The sequence below is a fragment of the Trachemys scripta genome, chromosome 13 (assembly GCF_013100865.1).
Source record: "Trachemys scripta elegans isolate TJP31775 chromosome 13, CAS_Tse_1.0, whole genome shotgun sequence".
NCBI lineage: Eukaryota > Metazoa > Chordata > Testudines > Emydidae > Trachemys > Trachemys scripta.
Window position 1 is genome coordinate 22,142,687 of NC_048310.1, and position 20,503 is coordinate 22,163,189.

General features: G+C 40.0%; 2 protein-coding genes across 8 annotated transcripts in view; both read right to left on the minus strand.

Moving 5' to 3' along the window:
* DPY19L3 (dpy-19 like C-mannosyltransferase 3) overlaps positions 1 to 441 on the minus strand; it is a 66,851-nt gene extending 66,410 nt beyond the window's left edge. For all 3 annotated transcript variants that reach the window (XM_034788133.1, XM_034788135.1, XM_034788132.1), the window contains exon 1: positions 285 to 441. The gene's annotated coding sequence lies outside the window, so the exon portion shown is untranslated. The remainder of the gene's footprint in view (positions 1 to 284) is intronic.
* A 7,260-nt stretch (positions 442 to 7,701) lies between these two features.
* Positions 7,702 to 20,503, minus strand: part of ZNF507 (zinc finger protein 507) — a 42,121-nt gene continuing 29,319 nt past the window's right edge. Inside the window, exons 5-7 of one of the 5 annotated variants that reach the window (XM_034788401.1) lie at positions 17,793 to 17,897; positions 12,264 to 12,404; positions 7,702 to 12,113 (exon numbers count right to left, since the gene is read on the minus strand). In XM_034788401.1, coding sequence (XP_034644292.1) covers positions 11,747 to 12,113; positions 12,264 to 12,404; positions 17,793 to 17,897 — 613 coding nt within the window. In that variant the 3' untranslated portion in view covers positions 7,702 to 11,746. Of the gene's footprint in view, positions 12,114 to 12,263; positions 12,405 to 17,792; positions 17,898 to 20,503 lie in introns of those variants that run through there. The other 4 variants (XM_034788403.1, XM_034788404.1, XM_034788405.1 and 1 more) reach the window with 4 other exon arrangements.

Sequence of the window (20,503 nt, forward strand, 5' to 3'; positions counted from 1 at the left end):
GGGAAGGGAAGGGGCAGCTGGGGGCGATGGTGGGAAGGGCAAGTAAGGGGGGCGATGGAGGAGCGGGGCAGTTGCTCTATGGAGCTGGCCGGGACGCGCGCCCGCAGTTCCCCGGCCCGGCTACACAGAGCGGCCTGGGCTGGCGCCTCAGGTGCCGGCCTGGCTCTCCCGGCCCGGAGCGCAGCTCTCTCACAGCCCAGTTCTGCGGCCTGCACCGCCGCGGCCTGGCCTGGCCTGACACCGGCGCCTCCCCGCTCCCGCGCGCCCCAGCCCGGGGCCGATACCTGCCGACGCTGCCGAGCGGGAGTACCGGGTGTAGCTCTGGCTGGGCGGCGACTCGCTGCCTGCACGGAGCCGCCTTAGACCCCCGGTGGGGAGGGGGAGGACGCGGTGCCTTTTGTTCCTCGCTCCGTCTCTGCGAATGCGGAGCCGCGGACGGGCGGGCGGCTGCCGGGGGGCGGGGGTCAGCTGCCTGGTACATGGGTGGGGGCGGGGGGGGGGGGGGGGGGGGGGGGGGGGGGGGGGTAGGAAGGGGGAGGGGGGGGGGGGGGGGGGGGGGGGGGCTAGGAGCTGATTACAGAAGCAGGGAGGTGTTTACCCCGAGTGAGCCTGGGGGACAAGGTATAGCTGCGGTGCTTTCAGAGGGAGATAACGTGATTTAATTTGGGGCAGGATGCTGGGTAAATGTGGTGGCAGAACGTGAAGTTGTATTAGGATTGCAAGTGAAGAGTAGAGTGACCAGATGTCCCGATTTTGGGTCTTTTTCTTATATAGACTCAGGAATCTTGAGCTTCATTTCACCTTCTGGAGGCAGGGCTCAAGTTGTGCCATATTGCGGTTTTGGGGGGAGTCAGACTGGCACCCTGGCACTGGTGGAACTAAGAGGGAGCAGGGGATTGGAGGGGAATCACCCTCCCGGTAGTCTTTAGGTGTATGCATGGTGCTTTCTCAAACATATTATGCAATTGACAAAAGGAGGTGCACAACACAATTTTTTCACCTGGGACTATAGTGTAAGCTCATCCCACACCTAGAAGTGGTAGCTCAGCCCATCTCCCTCATCTGGGCATTGCAACATGGTGCACAGGGTTTCATGGCATTAAAATACTGTGTGCCTTGTCATAACACCACTCACTCAAATTTGGCCTGGCCACCTCTCCCTTGTGATGAAAGGGTGGTTGGGCCAAACCTGAATGATGCTGCAACCCCCCTGAGACCGGAGCCATGGGTGAGTGTCAGGTGGGCTTGCTCTCCAGCCCACAAGAATGGCCATACTTGGTCAGACCAAAGGTCCATCTAGCCCAGTATCCTGTCTTCCGACAGTGGCCAATGCCAGGTGCCCCAGAGGGAATGAACAAAACAGGTAATCACAAATGTTAGGCAATATCTTGTTCATAGGTGATAACTGCTTTTTGTTGACTGTTCCTCTGTCTTTCCCTGCGCTTTGAGAAATTTAAGATCTCAGAGCTGTAATCTTTTAACAGGGCAGCCAGCAGAAGGCAGTAATCAACCATATGGTGACTCCAGCTAGCCCGTTGTAGACAGGGACATCATTCATGAACTGATCCTGACTTTTTTTTTTTAAACTAACATTTGCCAAATAGTTTGAACAAAATGTTCAACCTATGGGTTGATCTGTTGACTGGTTACTATTTTTATATGCAGGGACATGTACATTGTATGGCATTGTTGCTGATGCCTGCCTGGATGATAAACTTTTGAAACAGTAGAAAAAAAACAAACAAGTTATTAATCATTTGTTACAGTAGCATCCTAAGACTCCAATCTAGACCTCGTGTTAGTCTCTGCATCTGTGTTTGTACAGGACCTATCTTTGCCAGGGGATTTATAATTACCTTCTGGTTTGAATTTTCAAGTTAATTCATTCATGTTAAAGTTATTGATACTCTGGGAATTCATGAATTCTTCTCAGTTGTCCAGATACTCTTGAACAGAATGACCTAGTGAATTATAGATAAAGCAACTTAGAGCTTTTATTCATGAAGATATTTACAAATCAATTTTGTTATTCAACCAGCTCAACTAGTTACCCACATTGGAAACTGAACCTAGGTATCAGGGTTTGTGTAAAATGCCACACAAGCTTTAATGAGTACAAGTAATCAGGACCTCACTTTTAGATCTCATTCGATAGATATCAACTATTGCCTCTCCTAGCATTAGGCAATTAGATTGATTCTTCTCTCATAGTAATGTAGAACCACTTTGAGTTGCCAACACAGCTTTCTGGAGCATTCTGGGTTCTACTGGAATTCTTCAAACTAAATACTGACCGGGTCCCATCCCAGTTTAGCATATGCAGTATGAGATAATCATATCCCAAGATAGTATATTATCCATTCTCCAGAAAGGAATTCACTTAAAGTGACCTACACAGTGCTGACAACACTTCCTTTGTCTGCTGTCTGTTAGTCTTGTTGGGTTGGCGATAGAATTTAAACTGAGGACTGTCTCTTTTATACTATAAAAGAAAGGAAATACTGAGTGGAATACGTTTTAACCATGACTTATTCTAGGACCTCTTATGGTCCACTGGGGATATCTTCGATAACCTTGTCTAATCACATTAAAGTTAATCATGTGGCAGTGCTTTAAAATGAAAGATTGTATTACTGTATAATTGGATATATTGTATTTTTATGACAAGAAACCGATTGTCTTGACTTAGTCTTCTAGTCCTTTTGCAAATAAGATACCTCCATGTAGCCTGTCTGAGATCTATATCAATCTTACATATTGTTTCATACAATTTTTAAAATTAACTGTTGTCAAACATGTGAAAGCTATAACCATGTTTATACTTAAATACTTAGTTTAAGGTCTCTAAAATTAGAATTCAGAACTTGATCATGAAAAGACTACAGCAGGGGTCGGCAATGTTCGGCACGCAGCTCGCCAGGGTAAGCACCCTAGCAGGCCGGGCCAGTTTATTTACCTGCTGACGCGGCTGGTTCGGCCGATTCTGGCCCCCACTGGCTGCGGTTCGCCGTCCCAGGCCAATGCGGGTGGCGGGAAGCGGCATGGGCCGAGGGATGTGCTGGCCACGGCTTCCCGCCGCCCCCATTGGCCCGGGACGGCAAACCACGGCCAGTGGGGGCCACAATCGGCAGAACCTGCCGCGTCAGCAGATAACTGAATTGGCCCGCCCCACTAGGGTGCTTACCCTGGCGAGCCGCGTGCCGAACGTTGCCGGTCCCCTGGACTAGAGTATATTCTAATTATAGCTTGAGGATTCTAAAGATAGCTGTATTTTTAATAATGTATCAATGTTAAATTTTTACACACACATAGTTTTGATTGAACTCTTAACCCTTTGCCCAATTGAGTATAATTTTCATTTACAAAATGCACCCACTTTGCACATTTTTGGGTCCATGTATATAAGCGTGTGTGTTTCACTCATGCACAGGATAAGATCCCAAAATAAACCCAAACCACCCAATCTTCCACAAGAAGCCCAAAGAGGGGAAATCGGCTTAACACAGTGCCCTTAAAGAGCAACAAGACCTGGCTTTAGAAGCAGCAGCGTAGGTGGCACATTAGTGTATGAATGAATGCCAGAGTTAGGGACTGTAGAGTATGGGAACTTAGGAATTATGGACTTTACAGAGTGTAGCATTAGGTCACTTTGTTCTTAGCACTAAATATCGTAAGAGCTACAATACCACGATGGGGTCAGCAGGAGTTAATCTGTACAGAAGAGAAGTAATTTTATTCACATCAGTGGAGAAAAAAAGTAAAGGTATATACAGAATATGGATAAATAAGGAAGAATAATTATTTTCAAGAAACTGATCTATGTAAAATGTATGTACTCTGTAAAAGGAAGATAATCATGCTATTTTTATCACCGCCCTTTAGTAGGGTGAGACAGAGAGTGACACTTCCGTGGAGCAATACATACTGAAATAAAAAATATAAAGCTTTTTAAATAGTTAAGTTTCAGAAATGTGTAAAATATTAACTTTTTTTAAAAATTGGCTACTCTTTTGGAGCAATCTAACCTGTACCCTTTCCTTCCTGTATGTGTTATACTGGTATACATAGTACTAACTCTTTCTGCTACCTAGGACACTTTAAAAATAATTAGCAGCTTGTTCTTCTTTGGAAATACTCCGTGGACCTATTTTTACATCTTAATATTATTGCTGTTCAAAATATATCAGCAATACAAGCCTTGTTCTATAAATCCAACTATAAAATTAGAATACTGAATAAAGTTGTGTGAATACAATATGCAGTCATTTTACAGGGTTACTGACTTAGTGGATGGGGGAAGATGTAGATGTGATATCTTGATTTTTTTAGTAAGGCTTTTGACACAGTTACACATTACATTCTCCTAAGCAAACTAGGGAAGTGTGGTCTAGATTAAATTACTATAAAGTGCACAACTGGTTGAAAAAACGTAGTCAGAGTTATCAATGGTTTGCTGTTAAACTGGGAGGGTGTATCTAGTGGGGTTCTTTAGGGGTCTGCCCTGAGTCCAGTACTAGTTATTATTTTCATGAGTGACTTGGATAATGGCATGGAGAGTGTACTTATAAAATTTGCAGATGACACCAAACTGGGAGGGGTTGCAAGCCCTTTGGAAGGTAAGATTAGAATTCAAATTACCTTGAGAAATTGGAGAGCTGGTCTGAAATCAAAAAGATAAAATTAAATAAAGAGGAGTACAAAGTACTCCACTAGAAAGAAAAAAAAAATCAAACTACAGAATGGGAAATAAGGGGGTAGGCAGAAATACTGCATAAAAGGATTTGGGTTTTATAGTAGATCACAAATTGAATGAGTCAACAATGTGATAAGGTTGTGACAAAAGCTAATAATCTGGGGTGTATTAACAAGAGTGCTGTACATAAGACACAGGAGATAATTAGCCCATTCTAGTTGGCATTTGTGAGGCCTCAGCTGGAGTATAGTGTTCAGTTTTGGGTACCACACTTTAAGGGCAGATCTACACTTACAACGCTGTTGTGATGCAGCTGTGCTGCTATAGCACTTCAGTGAAGATGATACGAGGCTGACAGGAGAGCTTCTCCCATTGATGTAGTTAATCCACCTCATGTCGACATAACCCCTGATGTAGACAAACACTATATTGGAATAGGTGGGGATTTTTCACACCCCTGAGTGACGTAGTTATTCTGATGTAAGTTTATAGTGTAGACCTGGCCTAAAAAAAGATGTGGATAAACTGGAGAGAGTCCAGAGGACAGCATTAAAAATGATGAAAGATTTAGAAAACCTGACCTATGAGGAAAGGTTAACAAAACTGGGCATGTTTGTTTAGTCTTGAGAAAAGAAGACCAAGGGAGGATCTGATAAGACTTCAGTGTGTTATAAAGGGCTGTTATAAAGAAGATGGTGATCAATTGTTCTCCATGTCCCCTGAAGGCAGGGCAGGAATTTGCTACAAAGGAGACAAAGTTTTTCCTAATATCTAAGATAACTATAAGGATAGTTAAAGTACTGGAATAGGTTGTGGAATCCCCATTATTGGAGTTTTTAAGAACAGGTTAGACTAACATCTATCTATTAAGGATGGTGTAGGTATACTTGTTCCTGCCTCAATGTGTGAGAGTTGGGAAGAGGGGGGGAAGAGAATAGAGGTCATGCAGTCCACCAGTACCTTCCAGCCCTACATTTTTATGATCAGTAGTTTGCTGATCTTTACCAGTAACTTAAAGGCAGCTATTTGTAAAAACATCAAGATCTCCCATCTCTGGGAGAATATTGGATGATCTCTAGCAGCACAATTTCCACTAACACTACTGATCCATGAATGCAGTGCAAAACACAATAGTGTCCCAACTGTGAACAATTTAAAATTGTATAATGGCAAAACAGAATACCCTTACAAAATCATCCATGCATCTAAGGACATGTACTAAAGTCATATTAAAGCCTTTCAGATTAACTAAAACAATCAGTTATAGCCATCACCTTGGAATATTAGCACATATGTTTTGGGTATTCAGATAGCAAATTGTAGGTTAAGCAGTGAGGAAAATGTAAACGCATACTGATTGTCTCACAGTCTAAGAAAAAAAAGCACTTTAACTTTTAACCAAAACGGATACTGTTTCATCAACAGAGCTGGGGATTGTCAAGGAACAAATAACGGCTCCTGGATTCTCTGTCTCAGACCTGGCACAAAATAGAGCAACCTGAAGCTGTTCTGCCTTGCGCCAGCTGACTGATTCCTGGGGACTATATACGTAACTAGAAAACATCATGCTAAACTACTCTCCTTCACTGTCCCTCCCCACTAGTGGCTGCTGTGCAGGCTATGTGCCCACTGGAGAATTACATCTGAGAATTATTACTCTGTGTACATTTGCTGAAATAACTTACTGTAAAGTTTTGAAATCAATTAGCCAACATTACCTTCGGAATAGAGATCTAATATTCTAGGGCACCTAAATACATAGTAAAACTAAAGATTAATATCTTAGATTTGTTTCTGAAAATCACATTTTGAACAATTCAATTCTTTAAGTTAATTTTGATTACAACAAATCAAAACCTAGGCTAGTATTAAGGCAGCAATTAAACAGGCCTTTTCTGACTGCCTTTATTTGTTGTTCATTACACCATTTTGGAAGAAATTGTGAAAACAAGTAATTTTGATCTTTCAGCTCCACCATTTTAATCAACAGCTCTGCACAAAGACCAGCTTAAACTGGAATTATCTGCAAATCTCTTTTCTGTACTGCATACTGTGAAGTTGTTTTATACTCACATACCTTTCAGCAGGGCCGGCTTTAGGCCAATTCCACCAATTCCCCCGAATCGGGCCCTGCGCCTAAGCCCCCGTGCCCAGTGGCAGGGCCACCCAGAGTGGGGGGCAAGTGGCAGAAAATCCTTTCCCTGGCTAGAGGCGCCTTTTTAATTTTTACTCACCCGGCGGCGCTCCGGGTCTTTGGCAGCACTTTGGTGGCGGGTCCTTCAGTGCCACCGAAAACCCAGAGCGAGTGAAGGACCTGCCACCAAAGACTAGGAGCGCGGCCCGGTGAGTACAAGCCCCATGTGTTTTTTTTACGTTTTTTTTTTTTTTTTAAGTCATCCCTGTCGGGTCCCCGTCAAAACTGTTCAAATCGGGCCCCGCACTTCCTAAAGCCGGCCCTGCCTTTCAGTATAGAAGGTGCAACATTTGTTCATATTCTAAGGATCAAGTATACAGTAGCTTATTGTGTTCCAGTTAGATTATCTGATATTAAGTCTCATTATTAGGGGGTAATGCCTCCATTTTATTAAAGTTTTCCTTCATCCCAATATGCAGACCTAGTTCTGCTATGTTTTATTAGTGCACTGTATAAAAAATGGAAGTTAAACTTTAGTTCAAGTTTAATAAATGTTTTCCACATAATTTGATATTCATATAATTTCTGTGAATTCCCCCCCCCCCCCCGGATTGTTAAATCCTGCATTTTAGAATGGAGAGTCATATTTTTGTTTTTAATGTGTTAATGTTTAGATTATGGTTTTGTGTGCCCGTACAGAAGAAAGGCATTCTGCTTATATAAAGCATGATCTCTGCCTGGGTGCTCAGATTGGATTTGCACACCCATTTCAAAAGGTGTAGTTTTCTTCCACCTTACCAAGTATTGGCTCAGTATTTACTTCCCCATGTTAAATATTTGTCTCATACTGTACAAATAAAAGCAGAATACTAAGAAGTGTTTAACAAAAAAGTTTATTACCAAAATACAATATTAAAGTCAATACATGACAAACTCCTGTAAAGGAAAATAAATTATTCTAACGTACAGTATTTCAGAAGGTAGTTAAAGTAGTACTACAGACTTGCTTCATCGTTCCCAATAGACAATCTGTTCTATCAGGAACACAATCCTACAGAGAGTTTAAGGCATGCAGCTTAATGTGCTGGATAGTTTTATAAAATGCAATTCATCCTATTTTAATAAGATACAGTGTCAAAAGTAACTGCAGTCTTTATGTCAGTCTTCTAAATTTTTTTATACTTTGGCTATAAAAAGCAGTGCCATAGTGTTACAATACCTTTTCTTAAAAAAATACATGTACTCATGTCCATGAATATCAAACGCAAATGTAAATTTCTATTAAATATATTCTATTCATCAATACTTTGAGCACCCACTGTACATTTTTTTTAATTTTTATTTTAATGATTAAATAAGTGCTTGGGACAGGAGAATACAGTAACTCTGGCTGAATCCCACTCTCTCTTTCTAGGCCAAGTACAAAGTAGAAAGCTACAATGGAAGATTATAGATCCCCAGCTATTTCATGAGGAGAAAATGGGAATTTCCTCCATAACAGAATTGTAGGTATCTAGAACAAAGGCTTTAAGTTATAGTCCATATCACTGAATAAAATCTGCTTAGAGCAGAGTTGAAAGAAAAACCAATAGCACTGCAAGTATGATAATTTGCTAGTTCTATGTGCCAGTAGCATCCCAAAATATTTGTAAATTCTCAAAGGAATGGGAAGATTGAAATGGTGTAACCCTGAAAAGTGCTGTTAAAACAAACCCAAAACATGCAAACAAACTAATCACACAACATGTTACAAAGCAGGTATCGTGATCAGAATACTTGCTTTCAGGAACTGATTCTGTAATCATTCCACATTCAACGCATCTGTTAAAGTCAAGGGGGAATTTTGAATGTGAATCGATGGCAGCATGGGGACAATCAATAAGGAATTTTCTTATGAAGATTGTTTATTTTCTGCAGGCTAGCAAGTAATTATTTCTTGGCAGTTGTAGTATTTATCCTAGTCAGTTTTTAGAAGGCCCTCCCACCCCCTTCTACTGCTTTAGAACAACATATGGTTAACCAAAGATTACTGATGAGATGGTAAAGAACACGCTGTAAATACCTATACCTTGGTTAGTAGTTCCAATATATTACAATGTGTCTTGGTGTATTATATTGTAACACTGCACCCAGAAAAAACATGACTAATAAAAAGTTTGACTTTGTAAATCTGGGCTTCCTGCCATCTTTCTTCTAGCTCATGCATCCAAGTTCTTCACATATTTCCATTAGTGTAACAACTTTAAAATGCATGATCCATTATGGGAAATAATTAAGTTAAGGTCAAGGCACACTGTAGTTTCCATGAGTTTAAAATAGGAATTTAAAATTCAAGTTACTGTGGCCTCTCTGATATTTTTATATTTACCAGATTTTCAAATGACTGCAATAAATGGGATCTATAAATACAGGAGCTGGAATGTTAGAATGTGCTCTATGACCTCAGAAATTAAAAATGTGCCCAATAATTTCCTGTTTTTTAAACACACCAGAATTCTATATGAAGGATACAATATTGGTGTCAACACTGGTCACTAAGACAGACAACACCAGTGCCCTAATTAAATATTTTCCACCTCTGATTGAAATTGTTCATTGTAATCATGTTTTTAAAGTGTCAAATTAGCCTGTATGAATATGAAAAGTTCCCATCTGATTGGCCCTTGTATATTCTATTTTTAGTAAAAAAATGTAAAACATACAGAAGTTACTTTACATTTTTATTTAAAACATGTGAAATGTACTATGTTTAGTTCATGGATAGGTCAAACCTATTAGTGTAATGGGCTGTATGATGATAGATCTTTACCAATTTTTAAAATAACTTTTGTACATCTAACCTAATTTATAACCAAATTAATAGGACTACTTAAAGATAGAAAAAGTTCAAAATGTTTAAAAACAAACCCACTTTAAAAGATCACCAGTACAGCTTGAAATACAACTCTGCCCTTTATACAGCCTTTATACCTTGGGTTGCTTCTTAAAATTAAAGTTGTATACAAAAAGCTATCCTCTTTTTCTTTCCTGTTTGACCAGCTTCACTGTCCACAGGAGAACTTAAAAAATCAACACAGAAATAGCACCATGAAGACTGTACACTACTCATACACCAGCTTTTCAGATTTATATAGTTGTAGCTTATTTCTGCTAAAAAAAAGTATAAATAGGTAATAAATACAAAAAACGTTCTGCATCACTCTTTTTAAAACTATAGTGTACTAACCATTTTTAACAAATGAACAACTAACCCAGGCATAACTGAACTGAGATGCTAAGAACTGGGCATGCTTCAGTGCAATTACAGTTTTGAAGCTACCTTTAAACCAGAATTGAATGTTTCAAACTTCATCAGAATGTTTTAGTCTGACTGCTAAAGGGCTCCTTTTCAAATGTTACACTTTTTTTTTGTAGCAAGCATATACTAAAACACAATTTTAGGGGCCAACTTTACAAGTGATTTTGGCAGAATTCCCTGGCAATTAGCCTGCATACTGCAATTCCCATCGATATATAAACTGATGCAGGTCAGTTAAACTACATGAAAGATCAGCATTATAATGTTAGAAGCAAAATGGTTTTAAAAAGGGAGAAATTTCTAAGGTTGCTTTAAAAATAAAACACCGCAATTATCAAGTTCCCTTTGTGAATCCTTATCACATGCATCAGTAATGTTTACTCTACTAACCATCATAGATCCTGTTCCTTTCTATTTTGGTGCAATGGAGGAAAGGTTGTTTCCACAAAGCAGCTTGATTTTTACTTAAAAATTATTTTTGCTGAATTCTCTTATTGTGAAATTTGAAGCATTTTATGAGAAAGGATTAGCATACCTTTTGAGTAATTATTTCAACAGACAGTGTTAGAGCCAGACTTTTCTAGGTATTTAGGCACTTAAAGATGTAGGTAGGCACCTAGTGCAATTTTCAAAAGTGGCTATGCACCGAGCACTTTTGAAAATCCCACTAGGTGCCTATCTACATCTTTAGGGCCTAAATACCTTGAAAAATCTGGCCCTTTGTCAATTAGATTTCTGGTGATTGCCTGTTCCCACCCCAAGATTATGGCACTCATTATGTACTGACATGAAAAAGTCACCAGTTAAAATGCCAATTTATATCATGATCCACTTGCTTTTAGAGGTTTGGCTGAATATTTTAAAGAGAGACTTTAAACAATGGGTCATGTTTACATATGCATTTAACATGTCTAAAATAAGATCTTGTATTTACTTAGGATCTAGCCAAATAGTTGGCAAGATACCTACTGCCTTCAGGCCACTCAGCTTCTCCTGCCTTGAATCAGCACTTCCTATTAGTGACAGAAGGAATACCATCCAGTACTGCTTATTCAGAAAACAATTGTTAAGCTGGGAAGAGTAAGGCCTTAAAAATGAATCAGGAGCACCCCCCTCACCATCTACCCCTCAGAATTAAACAGTAAATTTTAGGTGAGCATTAATTCATAACCCGTATCTGGCCTACTGTCCTTTGCATTGAAGGAAAACAATATTTGCCTGAAATGAGTTTGACACACTTAACTAAATACTTTCAAGGCAAAAAAAAAAAAAAAAAAAAAAAACCTTTTGAATTGAGCTAATACCTTGTTTAGCTGCTGAGTTTGAATTTCTTATTGTGCTAATGCACTTTGGATTAACACTAGGCATTGAGAAATCCAGACTCTTGGCATCACAGGGAAGGATAAAGGGTTAGATGGATCATTCCACAGTTTCCCCAAAATGGAGTATTTAATGGTTTTAGCTAATTAAATTATGTCTGTAATTGCAACAAAGACTCAGCTTGGGAAATCAGTACATTTTACTTGCATTTCCTCTCTTGAGCAAGTATCTCAGGCAACATTAGCCAAGATAGAAAAAACCCATTTTAGGAAATCCTCTTCTTTTTAGCTGATAGTTTGATCTAGTTGGAGTTCTGAGTTGCATTGTGGTCCTTATTTAGAATGATGTTTATGATTTCACCTTCATGTTCTTTCATATGATCCAACAGATTTTCTTTGCTGGTGGACTCAAACCCACAAATACAACAGCAGAAGAGTAGAACACAGTATTCTGTGCCAAGGTGGGGCTGACTGGAGTTCTTTTCTAAATTGCATGAGGTATTAATTGTTGGATTAAGTTTTTGATTTTCACTGGAACCTGAAATTTCATTAGTAGTCTGATTAATGGACTCTGAAAATGACACCAAGTTCTCTGAACTCCCTAGAACAGGTACTAAACTTTCATCAGTGCTTTCTAATAGAGTCTTTCCAGGTAGCTGCCCTTGAAACCTAAAAAATAAACAAAGAAAGTTTTTTTTAAAAAGTCATCGTATTTTTTGTTGTTTAAATTTGCAGATTGTAGTTTATCTTGGGTCATGGTTGGGTGCTTTCAAAAGTCTAGATTAAGGATTCTAGTTTGTAAGGAAGTGTCATACATACACACACCTGCCGCTTTGTGAAATTGCATCATTAATAGCCTTGTTCACTTGTTCATAATTATAATTTTGATCACTTGCATGTTTCCACATATGGGACTTCAGGGAAGGAGGGTGGCTGCATACATATCCACAAAGAGAACATCTGAAAAACAATGAGTGTAAGAAAGTATTTGAAGTGAAGTCAAATTACTCACTTTTTTACTAAATTTTCTAAAACAGACCAAATGAGATAATACAGTTAAGTATTACGGTAATTCCCTTTCTCTCCTAACGTTTGGTCAAAGAGAAATTTCTCCATGTTGCAGCAATTCCAGTATATCACCGTAATTTAATGGCACTATAAATAAAGCATGTTAATCCTTCCTTGTTTTAAGTTTATACCCTGGCCAAGTAAATGTGTTTCAGAATAAAACTTCCCATGGAACATCTCAGTATCTAAAAAATATTTAAACCAAATTTAATTTAAAAAGCAAATCAAAACAAAAAACGTAGAATGCCACTATCAGTTTGGCCATTAAAAAAAAAAAAAAAAAGCTATTTGAATACTACAAAAATGCACTAGTTCTGATCACTTCAACTTACCTTCCATTTAGAAATGAAATTCAGCGTGAAATTAGGTAATAAATGTAGATTATTGTTTTGTGATATTTTAAGGAAAACACAAACACAAATAGCCAGAAAGAGTGAGTTCTGAAAGTTTGCTACTGTGTATGTACAATAACTTTTTTCTCCATTAAATTTAGTTTGTGTTCCTAATTGATATTTAATTGACACAGCAGACATTTTTATACCATCCCTAATTACATTTTGTAAGAGCAAAGGTTGGTAAATGAAGGAAAACCTGGGAATTTGTAACAAAGGTGACACTGCAATATTTCCTTTTCTTGCTTCTTCATTATTCCATTAACCCTCCCTTCTCAACACTAGTTACAAATTAAGATTACTGAAAACCCTTTTGAAAAAGTCTAACAAAACCATAATGTAAATGTTTTTGGAATGGGCAATTATATTCAACAGAAAATTGTGTATTATGGAATTCAACTGGATGATTCAAAAACCTTTTGAGAAAGTTTCAGAGATCCTAAGTATGTTTTTAGATAAATTTGTATAGAACCATACTCCGTGTAATATAGAAACATATTGGCTTAGTCCCAATTAAATACAATGGGACTTTTCCATAGATGAAAGTGAAGAGTAGAGAATTTTAGAAGTTTTATGGTTAAAGTAATTTTAAGATATAAATTTGTCAACACTGTACCTACGTAACAGACAAAAGAATATGTGATTATGGGGGCATCCATCACTAGCAAGTTGTGAAGCACAGGGGCTGAGGGCTAGGTGCCACCTGTCCAAAAAGCTTTAATTTTCAGAGGAAAAAATATTTGTATAATACCTGGAAACCCTGATACTGCACCACACAAGTCAATGGGAGTTTTGCCATTGACTTTAATGGCTGCAGGATCAAACCCCAAATGCAGCAGTCTGAAATTGCGATGGCTGCAATTTCCACTAACCAGAAAACAAAAGAAAGGAAATTCTACCTACCGCTCCTCCACAGAATACTGTGGAGAACTCATAATTTGAAAGGTTATATGAAGATACATAGTACACTACAGGCATGTGGTAAGGAAGGCCTGCTCTACTGTGCATATAATGAGGCCACGCTTTTTAGCATCACTATCTCTATTACATATCAGGAAATATTTCAGAGTAGCAGCCGTGTTAGTCTGTATCCGCAAAAAGAACAGGAGTACTTGTGGCACCTTAGAGACTAACAAATTTATTGGAGCATAAGCTTTCGTGGGCTACAGCCCACTTCTTCGGATGCATATAGAGTGAAACATATATTGAGGAGATATATATACACACATACAGAGAGCATGAACAGGTGGGAGTTGTCTTACCAACTCTGAGAGGCCAATTAAGTAAGAGAAAAAAAAAACTTTTGAAGTGATAATCAAGATAGCTCAGTACAGACAGTTTGATAAGAAGTGTGAGAATACTTACATGGGGAGATAGATTCAGTGTTTGTACTGGCTCAGCTCTCCCCTTGTAAGTATTCTCAGCCTGTAGTTGAACCGTTCCTTGCTGCTGTCAAGGCTCCCGGTGTAGGGTTTCATAAGCCACGGCATTAACGGGTAAGCGGGATCTCCAAGGATCACAATGGGCATTTCAACTTCCCCTACCGTGATCTTCTGCTCTGGGAAAAAAGTCCCAGCCTGCATCTTGCTGAACAGCCAAGTGTTCCGAAAGATGCGTGCGTCATGCACCTTTCCGGGCCAGCCTGTGTTAATGTCAATGAAACTCCCACGGTGATCCACAAGCGCCTGGAGAACCAGAGAGAAATACCCCTTCCGATTAACGTACTCGGATCCTAGGTGGGGTGGTGTCAGAATAGGAATGTGCATCCCATCTATCGCCCCTCCACAGTTAGGGAACCCCATTTGTGCAAAGCCATCCACTATTTCCTGCACGTTACCCAGAGTCAAGGTTCTTCTGAGTAGGATGCGATTAATGGCATTGGAAACTTGCATCAACACGATTTCAATGGTCAACTTTCCCACTCCAAACTGGTTTGCGACCGACCGGTAGCTGTCTGGAGTTGCCAGCTTCCAGATTGCAATAGCCACTCGCTTCTCCACTGGCAGGGCAGCTCTCAATCTCGTGTCCTTGTGCCACAGGGTGGGGGCGAGCTCCTCACACAGTCCCATGGAAGTGGCTTTTCTCATCTGAAAAGTTCTGCAGCCACTGCTCGTCATCCCAGACTTTCATGACTATGTGATCCCACCACTCGGTGCTTGTTTCCCAAGCCCAAAAGCAGCATTCCATGGTGCTGAGCATGTCCGTGAATGCCACAAGCAATTTCGTGTCGTACGAGTTACGTGGCTCGATAGCATCGTCGGACTCCTCACCTTCACTCTCACTGTCACTTTGGATCTTAAGGAACAGTTCGACAGCCAAATGTGACGTGCTGACGAGACTCGTCAGCATACGCCTCAGCAGTTCGGACTCCATTTCCCGCAGACAGATCGCACTGCACAGAAACCATTGAAAGATGGCGCCAAAGGTGGACTGAAACAAAGGGATTTCTGGGATGCAAAGCGATGCATCATGGGGCATTGGGACAGGACCCAGAATCCTCCGCACCCACTCCCCCTTCCCACAACCCACGGCGCCAAAATGGGAAAAGGTGCTCTGTGGGATAGCTGCCCATAATGCACCACTCCCAATAGCGCTGCAATTGCCACAAATGTGGCCACGACAGTGCGCTGGGCAGCTGTCAGTGTGGACAGACTGCAGCGCTTTCCCTACTCAGCTGCACGAAGTCAGGTTTAACTCACAGCGCTGTACATCTGCAAGTGTAGCCAAGGCCTAAGCATCACATTTTTGCTTTCAAGATTATAGAACACTATGGGTTAATGCTACTAGGTGCTAAGTACCTTCAGCTATCATTAATTTCAAATCAAAGGTGAAAGTGCTCAGCAACTTCCAGGATCACTCACTATACTACTCATCATCCATGGGTCAATATATGAGCGTATTGCACAACATGATCCCATAGGAAATATACAAAGTATAATGGGAGGAAAGAAATAGAAGTAAAATGAGTTTGCTGTTCCTGGCCAATGTTTTACAGAATGTATTTTTACATTACACTTTTAGCAAAAGACAATGAAGATTGAGGAAGAGCACTTAATTTTTGCAGTGTGCATTCATCTTGTTTCAGAGTAGCAGCCGTGTTCTATATAAGATATAGCTGCTGGAACTCTGCCGTGGTTGTCTAGTACGTGGAGATCAGCTCCCTTATTTCTATAACAAATCATCATACAGATTTCAGAGTAGCAGCCGTGTTAGTCTGTATCCGCAAAAAGAACAGGAGTACTTGTGGCACCTTAGAGACCAACAAATTTATTTGAGCATAAGCTTTCGTGGGCTACAGCCCACTTCATCGGATGCATAGAATGGAACATATAGTAAGGAGATATATATACACATACAGAGAACATGAAAAGGTGGGAGTTGCCCTACCAACTCTAAGAGGCTAATTAATTAAGATGAGCAATTATCAGCAGGAGGAAAAAAAACCTTTGTATTGATAATCAAGATGATCCAATTCAGACACTTTGACAAGAAGGTGTGAGGTACTTAACATAGGGAAACAGATTCAATGTGTGTAATGGCCCACCCATTCCTGGTCTCTATTCAAGCCTAAATTGATGGTATCTAGTTTGCATATTAATTCAAGTTCAGCAGTTTCTCGTTGGAGTCTGTTTTTGAAGCTTTTCTGTTGCAAGATTGCCACCTTTAAGTCTGTTACTGAGTGATCAGAGAGGTTGAAGTGTTCTCCTACTGGTTTTTGAATGTTATGATTCCTGATGTCAGATTTGTGTCCATTTATTCTTTTGCGTAGAGACTGTCTGGTTTGGCCAATGTACATGGCAGAGCGGCATTGCTGGCACATGACGGCATATATCACATTGGTAGATGTGCAGGTGAACGAGCCCCTGATGGCATGGCTGATATGATTAGGTCCTGTGATGATGTCACTTGAATAGATATGTGGACAGAGTTGGCATCGGGCTTTGTTGCAAGGATGTATTCCTGGAGACTTCATCACATGACAATCTTTAATTAAAGATTAATCTTTAGTTCCTGGAGGGTTGTCAACTCTATACAGAATTCAGTTTAAATTGCCCTACTGGCTTAACCTGTGCTGAATGATTAAATCTCACTGTTCAAGAATGTCCTAAATTGACATACTGTGGAAATTTTCTCACAGCCTTTGACAAAGTGGATCATCAGGGACACTGAGAGGCCAGAAGTGTGGAAGTTTTCAGTAATATTAGGTGACTGCAGAATGCTTTCCTACAGAGTATAGCTGCAGAGTGCATGGTATCTAGTGCTACTAGAAAGCACTTTGTAAAGGAGCATAGTGGGGAGGTTTAGTTTACATTTTGTAGTTGTGAAGAATTTGGATTTTTTTCTTGAGACCACAACTTTTGTATGCATGTGATTTATCCCAATGGCCCTGGTTGTCTGCCCAATCTTGCAGTATCAGTTATTTAGTTTATTTGCATTTTTGCTTTAGTCTTAGGTTTTCAACTCCTTGTTGCAAGTTAGCACTGAGTAGTCATGCTGAAATATTAGAATTTCGTTTATAATAACTTTTCCTCAGTATGTAGCATGTGGGAACAGACTACTAATGGCATTTATTTATCAAATATACACAAACATAAGAGACTAGTGAAACTCATGTTCTTTTCTAGGATAACATGATGCAACTCCACGTTTCGTCTCACATGGAGACACTAAGAATACCAAATTAGCTCCAATACTTTTTGCTTTTGTACGAGTGTTAATTAACTGGCAATAGAGAATAAGACAGGGAGAAAAAATAATTCACGACTACCTACCCAAGCTATTTTTTATTTAGATTACAGAGAAAGCAATGAATCTGAACTCCACTTTGTTTCATAAGGTAACAAAATCACACTACTATGGCTTTTGCCAACTCATAACTGTTACATACTTGTACTGTTCCATTAGCTGCACTGCCTGGTGCTCCTGTGGGTGGCGCTTCATATGACATTTCAAACTATTCATATTTGTTGTGGCGAAGTCACATACTCGACATCTGAAGAAACAACAACAAGTGAGTGATCCCAACACCCTGATTGACACAAATTAAAGCTCCAAGAGGTAGCAACAGGATATTTTTGAAAAACTGTGAGTAAGACTAATAATAGTTTACTCAAGTCTAGATAATTATTATGATTATTTCTGTGTATCAAACCATGTAGATTTTCAGCATAAAAATCTCAGTGTAATAGTCATTTTTCATGAGGGCCAATTTCTACCCAGATTTACATCCTGTGAAACTCCACTGAAATCAATGAGTTTCACAAACTCTAAAAGGGGCTCAGATACACTATGTCTATCCCAAGGGTTAGTGCCAGACTATGTTAGATCAAGGCAAAAGCTTGAATTTTACAGGTATTGTATGTCATGTTCATGAGTGGATCTCATGCATCAAGCCTACAAATTCTCCTTACTCCCTATGGTAAGACATCCACACCTTCCCATGTCACTTACATATTATCTTTCCCTTATTAAGAAAACGTAAGCTCCAGATCATTAGATATCTCTTTTTAAAAAAAAACAGAAACTGGAGATGAAATCAACAGGGCTGCAATTAGGTGGCCCTGGAAAAAGTTGACACACTATACTGCTTATATATTAGTTTTGTTATTGAATGTTTAATTTAAAAGTCAAAATATCCCTCCATGAAAACAAAACATCCTAGACACCTCAAACTTAGATGTATGGCCATTGCACAATGTACATAAATACCAAAATACTGCAGGTAAAAATCGACCTACCTTCCTATAGATAGCAGATTAGAGCATCTCTTTACTAAAGCCATTCAACTCAACTAAAATACTATCTGTATATAATTTTCAGCAATTTAGCTATTTCTTAAAAAACAAGTTATTACAGATCAAATATTGTAGATATACAACACTCTACTCATTTTATAACTTTTTTTAAACAACCTATAACTAGAATACTTATTACTACATAAGGCATGAAAGTCATGTCACCTGCATGGTTATTTCAAAGACATCCAGTAAACAATCCAGTATGTTATCTATGCAATTACAAAGTACTTATCTGGCCAGGAACACAAGGAATAATTTGCCTGCTCATTTCCTATTCAAGTCAAGGGGACTTACACACACGCCTCAGGTTCTGGCCCTAACTATTGCTGATTTGACAGTTACCAAGTAAATAAGTATTTCAATTACATGATTTTTGTTTTGTAACTTAAAATATTAACAAACATTACAACAAGGACTAACACCTAGACATACCATGCAACAGAAACACAGGGAAAAAGGGAACGGTGGTTAGCCAACTTCTAAAGACTGAGTAGCTTCTCTTGATTTGCAGTTACATACAATATGTAGCACTTTTACATAAATATAATGTAATGAGCTTTGAGTGGCCACCTTTCAACGCTCAAGAGGCAGAAACAATTTAAATCTTGCCAAGACAGAGTGACATTCTGTACCTTGGGGGAGCACCCTGTAACTCCCCCATATTCCTCATCAGTATATAATTGTGATATTACATATAAAGCATACCTTGTAAGGTATCAGGGGAAAGATTAAGATCTGCTGAAAGTCATTTCTCTCTCCATATATGTATATCAGTAAATGCATGTGATGTTATGAGAATTGTGTTGTATAGTTGTCACTAAAACATGCTGTAAATTGGGGAATCAGCCAGATATTAGCTCCCAAAAGGCAAGAGCAAGTAAAGTAACCAACACCTGGGCGGGGTGTGAAACAACCCATCAACAGCTATTGTCCAGCAGGGGAGCTACAACTCAATGACTCACCTGCATGAGGCCACACCAAGGGGACTGCTTAGCTTTGCCTGAAGACTCAGCAATGCCCCCCAGGCATGCCTGGACTTGTGTTCTACAGGTACATGGAATGAGGGTATAAAACTGAACACAGGGGGCCCAGGCGTGGCCTTTTCTCCTGCCCCCACCTACACTGCAAGCAACTAAGGGTATGTCTACACTTGCAGAGTTTTTGCACTGTAAGTTTCACTGTTGATAGGGAACCGTTAAAGTAAAGCGCTGGTTTGTGTACTCACTTAATTCCTCAGGCATCAGAGTGTGTTTACATTAACAGCACTTCCATTGCTGATGAGAGCAGCACTGTAGGGCAGCTATCCCACAGTACAGAGAGAGAGAGAGAGAGTGTGTGTCGCAAACATTGATAAGCTCACTAGCTCAGCATTGCTCCAAGCAGGGGATCATTTGCTCCATGGAGCAGGCATTGTCACCGGGCCAAATAAGTGAACACTTGCCAAGAAAACAGGAAGGGGAGTTTCAAAGTTCCAGGGGCTTTACAGGGGGAGGGGTGGAGGTCTGTTTACCTGGCAGCAGAGCGGCTGGCCACAGTGGTCACCTAGGCACTGTGGGATATCCTCCAGAGGCTAAAAGCTGTGTAAACAGGAAGAACATGTCTTCACTTGCACATCACTGCAAAAGCATCACCGGAAAGTAGGGTTACCATACGTCCGGATTTTCCCGGACATGTCCGGCTTTTTGGGCTCCAAATCCCCGTCCGGGGGGAAATCCCAAGACGACGTACTGAAGCCAGAGATAGAACGGAACAGCGCCGAGAAGGGGAGAGGGGAAGATAGAGGTGCTGGCCGAAGGATTCA